Source organism: Hipposideros armiger, unplaced genomic scaffold (assembly GCF_001890085.2).
Source record: "Hipposideros armiger isolate ML-2016 unplaced genomic scaffold, ASM189008v1 scaffold_791, whole genome shotgun sequence".
Taxonomy (NCBI): domain Eukaryota; kingdom Metazoa; phylum Chordata; class Mammalia; order Chiroptera; family Hipposideridae; genus Hipposideros; species Hipposideros armiger.
In genome coordinates, this window is record NW_017732141.1 from 609248 (window position 1) to 621465 (window position 12218).

The following is a 12218-nucleotide window of genomic DNA, read 5'->3' on the forward strand; positions in this document are numbered from 1 at the left end:
ACACACACACACACACACACACACACGGTGCAAAAAAAAATGTATACACATTTTAAGAAAGGAAAAAACTGCATTAAAAGTGTAATAGTATATACCGATAACTAAAGATTAATACAAGTCATGTGTATACATTTTCTTGGCACCCCCAGTATATAATATGCAACAGTCCAGTTATTGTTTCCATTTCACAGATGAGGACTCTGAGGCAAGGAGAGGAGCCAGTATTCAGTCCAGGCAGTGTGGCTCTGGAGCCTGTATTCTCACTCAGTATTCCTAGGAAGTGGTTATAACATGGGAAATTCAGTCATCAATATGCACCAAGTTCGACAGACAGAAAACAGAAAGTATTGCCTAATCGAGGAGTTAGGGAAGAGCTGCCAGAAGGACATAACCCTTAACTCCATGAATGAAACTTACTTGATGAGTTCATTAATCCCAAAAAGTGGCAGCTGAGACTATGTCATTTCATCAACAGTACTGGAGAAAATATATTAAGTGTGTCACACAATGTGTCAATAGAATGGCACTTCCTTTATTTTTAAAGAAAAACCCACAGCTAAGTAGTAGTAGGTATAAAAACAAAAAGCCAATAAGTCAAGAGAATGAGACAAATTATAGGATAAAATAAAAAATAAGTTAATTTCTTACTTTTTTTAGCATGTCTGAATTTTTGCAAGCCATATTTAAATGGTAGTAAAACAAAAAATAAATTTAAATGCCATAAAATAGTTTTTATTGTTTCTTCTTGAAATTTACATAGCCTTTTGATACTTCTACATTAAATTTATAATTTACTTTAAAAAAGTAATCCTTAAACATTTCATAATATTAGCATGTGTGTGTATATATAATATATATATCACATATAATATATATTCATAAATAGATACTCTTCCTATTTCAAAACAGATTTATTTATTTTATCTCTCATGAATTATTAATGATCTATATCAAGGTAATTGCAGACAATTGATTTCTCCTTCTAAGCCTCTTGTAAGAACCTCTCTATATTCCTTTTAGCGCCAAAGCTGTTACATTAAGTGGCAGAAACTACTTAAGTCTAGGACATAAAGGGAGAGACTGGAGAGATTCGACTCTGAATGCTTGTAGCACATAATTAAACGGAATGAAAAGAGACAGTGAAATCTGAATTTTCTCGTTTTTGTCTTATTACCTTATGTGGAGTATTTATACGCTGAGATGATACCTTGGCAGCACAGCCTTTCTGGCTCTCTATGGCCATCATCTGTTTTACATGATTCATTCCAATTGGTCAGTTTCTATGCCACGGAGGAAATTGTTAAGCACTTTGAGTAACACCTCTCCTTTTCCCTAAAATCACTTTAATTATTAATGAGATAATACTTTTGGTAAGTTTTGTGGTTCTTTTTCAGCGTTATGTCAGAAACAAAAAATCAAGAATAGTTTGTATGGACTTTAGTTTGAAAAGAGAGTTTGAATTTTAGCATCTGCCAATAGGATACAAATCAAATGTGTCCAAGAAACTTATTGAGTTTCTCTAATCTAATGATTAACCACACGTAGCTTTAACATATCCCTTTAATCATTTTAAACACTTCATCCATGACATAAAATATATGACGTTATATATGATGTTGTCACTAATAGAGACATCAGATCCCTCCATACACTGAATTCGTTAGATGCATTTGCAATTTTCAGTAAAAGATGATGACATAACTAAATCCCAGTGAGATTTAAGATATGTTTAGGAAATATATAGTATATATTACATCTACTAATTTAAATAACATTTTTTAAAAATTTATCAGTTACTTAACTTTAAAAAAAGAATCACAAGTTTAGATCCCTAGACCATTTAGGCCATATATTGGGTTGCCGGAAAAGTCATGATGCATTTTCACAATGAAAAACAGAAAAAATATGTCATGACTTTTCCGACAACCCAATATTATTATATAATTTGTAATCCTGTTCATTATATTTCAATCAAAATATGTTCTTCCCTTTATCTTAATAGTGTCCCAGCAAAACATTTGGTGGATTTGACTCTACAAAAGACCTTCCCGATGATGTTATAACATTTGCACGAAGCCATCCAGCCATGTACAATCCAGTGTTCCCTATAAATAACCGTCCAGTAATGATCAAAACAGACGTAAATTATCAGTTTACACAGATTGTAGTGGACCGAGTGGATGCAGAAGATGGCCAGTATGATGTCATGTTCATCGGAACAGGTACGTGTTTTCACTTCAGCTCTAAATTTTCTTCCAGTAAAGAAATAAATAACCTCCAATAAATGACCAAAAATCCTGAACATTCTACCATTATAATGTGCTATCTTTTTGAGCAGCTTGACATATATTAAACTAAAATCCCTATTCAATCAAGAGTTGATAAATGTAATCAGGTAAAGCTAATGATTAGGTGAACAATCGATTTCTATAATTGAATCATAACTCTTTTCTGGACAGTGACTTTTTAGAAAAAGATGTATTGCTCAAACCATACCTACAATTCCGAAGACATTCAATAAAGGTTTCTGAATAAATTGATGCAAAACTATCTTAACTTTAAAATTACCATAGGGTGCAAATCTCCCAGCAAATAAATTTTGGCAACAAAATGTGTTCAGTATTTTGACATACAATGAGAAAAAAAAATAATAACTTCATCAGAAAAATAACAAAATGGACCCAAGGAATCTCCAGATGCATTTTAGATCCATTTCTATAGAAATTCAACAACATATTTTATTAATTCCAAGATTGGAAACAAACTTTTGCAGGTATACTTTCAGAAAGAATTCCATTGCTATTTTGACATATTATTTGATTTTCCCCCTACTCTCTTTAATAATACTATTTTGAAAGTACCAGTTACAAATTTGAAACTTGCTACTTAGGGTCAGATTCCATGGTAATAAATTCCTAGACTCCATTAGCATTGTTAACTGACATAAATCAATGGGGAACAGAGTGAGTGCTCCACTGAAACCTTGTATAATAACATTTATTTTCCCTTGGTCAGAAACAGAGGAAAAAAATGCATTAATTACAGGGGAATGGTAGCTGTGCAGTAAGTGCTTTAAAGACTTAAAGTTTTATAACAAAATTGTGAAACACTTATGTTATTAGGTGTAATAGTGTGAAGTTCTGAGCAATGCATTACAGTCTCTTTTTATGAGTGAGAAATTTTCTCTATCAAATAAAAGAATCCCAATGAGACTCAGTTTGATAAAAGTCAATGAATTGCAAATATCAACGTCTAGTAATAAGTGTCTTTAGAAATAATAAATGATAGGATTTCTCTTCAATAAATATTAGTTTGTTTAATGTCAAATTATAAAAGATATCTCTACAGAGTAATTCCATTTGTTTACTAATATCACACTTGCCTTTTTCTTCACCTCTGGCCTAAGCATGTTCAGAAGTCCCTCACTCATTGTCAGTGCAACAAAAGCTTGCTTCTGGCTGTTTGACCAAAGAAACCCAATCATGAGTTTGTACTTCCTCTTGGACACAAGCTGTCCTTAAAGGAACCAGTTTCATGAGCATGTTGAATGTCTGATGATGTGGATGGCTATCGGTCAGCACAGACCAGGGTCATCTGTCAGCAAAGTAAATTGATTACAGTAATTTTATCTTTTAACTAAGTAGTACATCATAGTGTATTGATCCTAGTTGAGTAATCTGATTCAATTTGTGTGAAATTGTTTGAAATACTACTCAGTAAAACTTGATCTGGAACACAGATAAAGTTATGTTTGGATACTGGAGACCCATCAGAGGCACTGAGTAGATTAACCTAATTTACCTTTAATCTTTGGTGTTATGAGTAGTCTAATGCCCTGTCAACACAGAAGAATCCTCTTAAAAGAGTTTTTGGGTTTTGTTTTGTTTGTTTGAACTTTTTAAGGAATATACTGGCAACCTTTTTTGATCTCGTATAACACATATTGATCCCCTGAAAATGGTTATCCATGATATGATTACGTTGAATTATTTTTCTGGTGTAACTTATTCTTTACTGACAAGATTTTCTTCTCAAATAATGAGTCTGCTTAACTTGAGTAAAATGAACCAAATGAAGCTAAAAATAATACATCAGCTGAAGAATTGGAATGTTGAAGAGTCAAAAAAAAATTTTTTTTTTAATAAGGGCCTGTTCTTAATTCTATCAAGGAATAGAAACATCCCTGTAAATACTGGAAAATGAATGTCTTCCTAGATCGAACTTAAGAGTAAAAGTGACAGCTTTTATTAAAACAATTTGTCTGCTTGTCAATGAATATTAGAATAAACAATGCTTGGAATTTATAAAATGTATTCAGTTTAACAGTTTTTATGATTTATGCATCTGAATTTTAAATTTCTTTAGTACTCTTAAATCGATTAACCGATATGTTAACTAAAACTGATTAGCCAATTATTGGGGGGGGAAGCAGTGTAATAAGTAATCCAAGGTGTTTATTTTGAGAAATCAGGTTATTGTCATTCATCACTTAATGGTCATTGAGCTGTCCTTAGAGGCCTCCATGTACTAAAGGCTTTCAGGCAACAAGGGGATGCGTAGCCAGGCTCTGAAGCTCTAACGACCTTCTGTTGCTTGACAACATTCCTTGCATTTTGCATCTACATGAAATCTCCTTCATAGTTCCTGATTTCATAACAAAAGTGGAAAAACGTGTCAAGTCAAAACTGCTATTATTTTTAATTTTGTTTTTTTCCCCCCGAGATATCAGATAATTGAGATTAAAAATAATAATCTAACCTAGTGACTATTACATATTTTTCAATGATGCAAGATCAGGATAAAATCTTCAAAGCTTCATGTATTTCTAAAAATTCAATTATTTTTATTCCACGGCTCTATTTATAGTTTATCTAGTTGATGAAATGCATTTGAATAAATTACTAATGCCGTAACAAAGATATAAATTAAAAGGAAGACTAAGGTCAAAATGTTCTTTCTGGTCAAATACGGATTCTTTTCATTAACACAAAACTCTGTCAGATCTATTTAAGTTGTGCTCTTCTCTACTTTCTTTCAAAGATGTTGGAACAGTTCTTAAAGTAGTTTCAATTCCTAAGGAGACTTGGCACGATTTAGAAGAAGTTCTGCTGGAAGAAATGACAGTTTTTCGGGTGAGTGCTGCTTAATTTCAAGTGTCAACAAGCTCACTTGTATGTCTTTCCCCCAGGACAGCTGCACACTAAACTTGGTATGGACAAGTAGTCTAGCATACCCTTCTAATTAGCTTGTCAATTAGAAAGCCAGACACTAGTCAAAATAAACCTTGAAAGTTTCAGTGCTAGTTAAATCTAAAAATGTAAAGAAATATATTCTTGGCTTATATTTTGTTTCCTCAGTGATAAAATATATGATTTACATTTTATATTATTTATGTAAGTTACCTCAATGAATAAACTCCATGTACTCCCCAACTCGCCAAAATCTTCTCTTTCATAATTTTTTATATCACTGGGATGACAGATAACTTCCATGAATGAATTAAGGGAAATACATTCAGAATAATAGGGAATGAAGACATTTCAACCATTTGTATAGCTTATTCATGAGTTGTTTTATAATTTCTTAAAGATATTATTTATTAGAAAAAAAGAGTCTTGAGGGGTTTATATCACTGGTGGCAAATTTGTTATGAATTCCTAGTCTACCCATTTAAGAAATGTTCAGATATATGCCCCTTTGACCAAAATCATGGATGACCCAGGTAAATTTATATAGGATTTGGGGTAGAGGCAGCAGGATATGGGTTGACATGAGAGAGGAGAACTGAAGTATAATCTAAATACACCACATGTCTGTTGTGCCTTTTGGAAAGCTAGCTTAATAGGAAGAGTTTAAATTGAAGCACACCGTGATAACAATTATTTATGAGATATGACAGGGAAGTAAATGCCTATAAAAAGTGTTACTTCAATTTTTGATAAAGCAATAAAGCAAACATATGAGACTAAAATAAAGAACTAGAATTTGAAGAGTTTTGTGGATAAAATGAGAAACATTGGATCTAGTCTCACAACTTAAAATTATCTCACTTAGTCTCCAGTGTCTCAGACACTCTATCTGTAAAATAAAACAGCTGAATTAAATTTTCAGTTGATTCAAGATTTTAATTGTAAGCAAAGTCTCCCCAAGGCTTTTCTTAGCCCCATATTTCTAGACCGTTTCATTAACCCAGTAGGGCTCTTGCTCATTATTAAGTACTATTTTGAAGAGAAAATGAAGTATAATATGACAAGCTCCTAATGTATAGTCATTCAATTAAAACTATGATTAACATTAAAACAAATAACTGGTAAATCATGACATAGACATCTTGTAATAACAACTAAGTGATGTTCTAGTGCAAAGAGCTTAGGATCTTCAGTCATATATCTACATGGCACTTCACTCAGGAACACTTATAATACGGTCCCTTTGAGCTTTCCCATCAGTAAAACAATGAGAATAAGCCTAGTTCAGAAGGAGGCTAGGAGAATTGAAGGTTCGATATGTAAAGCATCCACAATAGTGCTAGGTACCATGATCAAAATTGTACTGTTTATATTTTTTAGTTTAGCTACACTGAAAATAAGCCACATTTCTAGTAGCCTTTTCTACTAATTCTTGCTTTATGTGTTCAAAATATAAAAATTGTCATAATTATATAATGATTTTTAAAATCAGGTACTTTTGCCTTATTTTATGTATGCCTGGTATAGAGTGATAACTAATCCCTGTGGTTCACTAAGTTCTAGTTCAGTATTTACTCATTGATACTTCAGCCTATAAACTAAAAAATGCAATTATCCAAATGGATTGTGTTGGCAATATAGAGTCCATCCAGATTTAGTAAGCAAATTATGGGCACTAAAGGGTAGATAAATAAATTGCTGTCTTGTGTCCATTGTGTCCCCCAAAGCCTAAAATGTTTTCCACCAACATTTATTAAATGAATAAATAAATCAGCATTGTATCCCATATTACTCTCCAGTAGAAAAAATTTTACCAATTCTATATATTTGGAAATTTTTACTGCCATCGCTGTTGCAAATGAAGTTATGGAAGACACTAAAATATGATGTTAACTTAAAAATTTCTTAATTATTTCCAGAATCTCTTACTCACAGGTTTGTCATGGTTCATTTGTATATTTCCCTTCAGTTGTTATATATTATTTTAATTTTTTTATTTATTAATTCAACTTTAAACAAATATATTCTTCCTGCCATGGTTTTGGCACAATGCTAAGTTCTGATAAATCAGAGATGAATATACAATGATAAATATCATCTTTGACCTTATGCAGCTTACAGACGCTTACATGTTTTCCCTCATAATTCCAAGGATTTTATTGATTATTGAAGAGTAGCATTAAGTTTTATCTTGTAGAATTGTAGCAAGTTATGTCATGTCATTTTAAAAATAAGGTAATTTTTATTATTTACTTATTTTCTGGGATTTTATGAATCAGAAAATGCATATTTTTGCAGTAAAACTATATTTTAATGAATTTCTCTGGGATTTTAAATTTACATTTCACACCTTAGCTGTGTTCTTTAGTACATTAATAAAAATTTTAGTTTAAGAAGATACTAATTTACACTGATCTTAAATGACTTAACAAAATCTTGAGAGGTTGGAAGCCAACAATCTTGTAAGGACAAATATTTAATATCTATTAGATTTTGTTAGTATATTGCAGTTGTGGGGAAAATACACAACTGAATTACACCTATGATAACTATTGAATGACATTTGTGTAATTTTTAAAATATCACAATAACGAGAAAAGCTCTTTATCAGTTTCTTACAATTAAGTATGAATAAGTAATATTGTGCTGCCATGGAAATAATTGTTTATGAGTTTGTGATTTTGTAAAAATACTGTTATAGCAACTTAGAACACATCTTGCTCCATAGATAAATGTTCTAGTTTACTCCCATATTCTCTGCTATGCATTATTGTCATTATTATTTCTTTGACACTCAAGTAGACAAAACATATTTGGGCAGAGTTTAGAGAAATATTTACTTTCAACATTCTATTCTATCAGGCAAAGTTCATACATATATTGTGGTCGAGCAATTGGAATATTTCACTGTCAAACTTTGTTTAATTTTGCAGTGGGAGAAAAAAACACATTAAAGCAATTGCTATATATACAGTGAAACAAGCAGAGAAATGTTACAGTTGCTGTATTTCTACTTGAGTCTTGCAAGTCATTTCATTTAACATAAAATTAAAAAGAGTTAACCTGAGCTTTACTGTAGTTCGACAAGGAAAATAGACAAGGAACAAATATAGGGTCATGGTATATCTATACTCTTAGGTTTTAAAAAGAAAGACATTTAATGTCAACCAACCAGTTACTTTTACCATAATATCATCTCCAGGAGACCATGTTCATTATGTGCCCTTGCTAGACTGAATAACCAAATCCCATATAAAATCCTGAATTAATGCCAGTACTATGTCCATTGCCATCTTGAGGTTGATTTTAAGAAAACACCCTGGATAATCACAGAACATTCCGGTGGTTTAAATTACATCCAAATTACATCCAACATACTTTTATTCCGGGTGAAATCAAATCCCGATCAGAATATAGAAACAAAAATATTCCTTGGTAATAAAAATTTCCACGGTAGAGTAAAATTTTAATAGGTAATAAGAAGTGAAATAAAATTGGCATTGCTATAGGACTCTAGAAATGACTTTGACTTGCCATTATGTATTTAAAATGGCATTGAAGTACTAAGACACAAGCCTAATTCTAATTACTTTTGGAATGATAAATCTGTATTTGAACCATATTCACTATGTGATAATGAATAACATGGTTGCAGTCAATTGATCCTCAACTTATTCATTTTATAAATTTTTAAGGTTTTGTTTTAATTAAAATTACTAGTAAATGGTAGCTATCGTTAACAAGTTATATGGATAAAAGTCTCTTTTAAAATGCTTAAATATTCCACATCTATACCTTGTTAAAACCTATTCAAAAGGTATAAAAGCCAGACGTATGTTGAATTTCACTTTACTCAATGTGGGATTTTCTTTCCAGTTCAAAGAGAGTTTTACTTTTGAGACAGTGGAGTATTACATCAAGTTGCAGTGTATTGAGTACAGTGGGTTTTTATTTGTAGTCCTATTGACTGCAAAGGATTGCAAGGCAGTTACATCAATAACACATTCATTTGAAACCCAATTTATGCAATATGCCATGAACAGCTGAGCAAATAAATGAGTTTAATTTTCATTCAAATGTAAAGCATAATTGATGCTTTCCAAAATCTAGACTATTAAGTCATTCTAAAGGGTGTCCACGTGCTTAGCTTCCAGGGAGCTATGTCAGCTTCTCCTGGGCTCAGCAGGTTGAAAAGCTCTGCTAGTGCAAAAGTTTAATAAGGACTAGATGAAAATATCTGAAAAAATATATAGTAAATTAGAGTCATAGAAAATCTTGAAAAGATGCTAAGTTTTTCATTTTACTCAAAAACCAATTAAATTTGCAATTGAAACGAGTTTCGTGAAAAAATGCTTATTAAGCTACATCTGCTTTAAATGGAAGTCATATTTTCCACCAGCTCTTTCTCAGAAAAAAATAGAGCTTATTTAAATGGATGGCATCTTAATATATTATCTATTGAAATGCAACCACAGGCAGCATATAGTATATCCTATTCCAAACTGTTATTAATGTCTGGGTCATAAAAATAAATAAGGTATTTTTAAATATTATTATTAAAGTTTTTTTGGTGACAATAGTTAGTAAAGGTACATAGGTTTCAGGTGTACAATTCTGTAATACATCATCTATATATCACATTGTGTGTTCACCCCTTGGAGTCAGTTCTTCATCCATCACCATGTATTTGACCCCTTTTCCCTCATCTACCATCTCCCCTCGCCCCTTATCCTCTGGTAACCACTAAACTATTGTCTGTGTCTATGAATGTTTGTTTCTTTGTTTGTCTTGTTCCTTTGTTGTTTTTAGTTTCATATCCCACATATCAGTGAAATCATATGGTTCTCAACTTTTTCTGTCTGACTTATTTCGCTTAGCATAATAACCTCAAGATCCAACCATGGTGTAACAAATAAGGTTCTTTTAACTGCGGGATTCTAGGATCTCAATTTAAGAATGTTGAAATCATAATGTGATACAATGGAGTTTGGAGTGGATTGGAGTTTGTTTCATTATAAATTTAGGCATGAAATAATTCATTTCCATCTACCTCATAGGTATTTAATTCAATGACCATGAAATGTATCAATATTAATCAGCTTCACTTTTATATAGTTCCACTTAACTTTTTAAAAGAACTTAGACACAAATCATTTTCACTTCAATTATACCGTTAATTCTCTAAGAAGCACTTTCCTTGCACCTTGACTATAAAATGTATTTCATGAAAGTCTGTATGAAGTTCGCTGCTTGTAATCACATAATCATTTATCATGTGGAACTGTTGGAATGGAGGAAACTGCTGTGGAAAATGTTCCCAACTCTTCTAAATTCTGTTTGGGTACATTGATACCAATATTGTATAAACTTAAATACAGTAGTCTTCTCTGTCTTTTAAGCTGAAAATCAGCTTAATTTTAATTTTTGTGATTCAGTGTTACTAAATTCTAAAGATTATATCTCAGCATAGAGGAAATTGGTAGATATTCCTCTCATCAGAGTTGTCTTTATGATTGATAAATCCTACAGAAAAATGTTATGGTTAATATCATTAATTTAAACTGTGAAAATGGGAAACTATAGGAAATCTGTAAATGATCCCATCAAATTCATTTACATACTAAATCATTTGTTTCACTGTGTGTCAGGCAGGGTTTTCTTAAATTTGTTAACACAATCCTGTGCTCAGCTTAGGTGTCAGGGTTTGAAGTGGAAATTTGTGATTCTGTGGCACTTAATGGGTAATTGAAACCACAAGAGTGAATGAACTCACCAAGAAAAGAACATAGCATCTAAAGGAGAGTGGAAAGGCTTCGACCAGGGAAGGCAAACGTGAGGAATGGATGGAGGTTGATAAGACTCTGAAAAAGGCTAACAATAAGTAGTCAGTAAAGAGTTCCAAGTCATAAGGACATTTAATACAGGAAGCAGTCAAGAAGAAATGAGTGGTCAATAGTGCTATGTTAAACAAAGCCCATCAATAATAATGTAGACTGAAAGTGTCCATTCAGCAATAAGTTCTTTGGTGATTTCTGCTTCTGAGAATCATGGGCAGCCTCTGAAGAGTAAGGACTAGTAACTCAGTGGGCTGAGGGATGAATGGCATTGAATGGGATATAAACAAGAAAAGATGGTGAGTATAGACTATTTAGATTATTTTTAAAGAATTTCCAGCTAAATTTGAAAAATTGAGAACTTTGTTTAATGATGGCTGTTTTTATCACATATACAAATTCAGTAAAAGGAACAGAATATGCTAGGGAATGTTAAAAAGATAGGAGAGAAGGGGAAAATTGGTAGAGAATCAATTCATTAATTCACTTATTCATTTAACAAATATTTAGTGAAAACTTATAAATTCCAGGATCAATCTCAGGTGCTAGAGATACGCAGTGAATGAAACAAAAATCCCCATCCTAAATGTGTGTGTGTGAGGTTGGGATTGGTGAGGGAGACAATTCAGACATGAGATGCTTCTGCTGAGCCCCCCTCTAATCCTATCAGCCTCACCTCTAACTCTCATGGTGTGTTTTTCACTTTCTGCCCTAGGATTTCTCTGACAGCAGGCAAAAGGGCAAACGAGAGTCATACCAGAGAGTGTGGGCGATTTAACACTCCTGTGGGCATCCACTGAGAAATGGAATCAATAAATACTTTTCTTGGTACAAACCTCAGTGGACAGTTTTGACAGTCATGGTGCACTATCCTTAGATTTTCTCACAGTGGTGACTTCCATGGCACATCTTTTCATTGACTATTCCTCCTTGCTCTCAATTATTGCCCCACTCCTGCTCCTATCTGCATATAAGGGCTTACCTCAGATCCTGCTTTGGGAGATGAGGTGGGGGGTGGGGAATGCATAAGAAACAGATAAGTGCTATATTACTTATATAACATGCATGATATATACGATTCTATCATAGGTATACATAAACGTTATATATGTGTATTTATCCCGGAACAGTAATAAGCACTAAAAAGAAAAACTAAAGCAAGAAAAGGATATGGGTGTATAGGTGTGTGTGTGTG

General features: G+C 32.4%; 1 protein-coding gene across 1 annotated transcript in view; it reads left to right on the forward strand.

Annotated features, from left to right (window-relative positions):
* SEMA3A (semaphorin 3A) overlaps nt 1–12218 on the forward strand; it is a 230123-nt gene that overhangs the window by 194567 nt on the left and 23338 nt on the right. Inside the window, exons 11-12 of the mRNA XM_019628456.1 lie at nt 2003–2222; nt 5041–5132. Of these exons, the coding sequence (XP_019484001.1) occupies nt 2003–2222; nt 5041–5132 (312 nt within the window). The remainder of the gene's footprint in view (nt 1–2002; nt 2223–5040; nt 5133–12218) is intronic.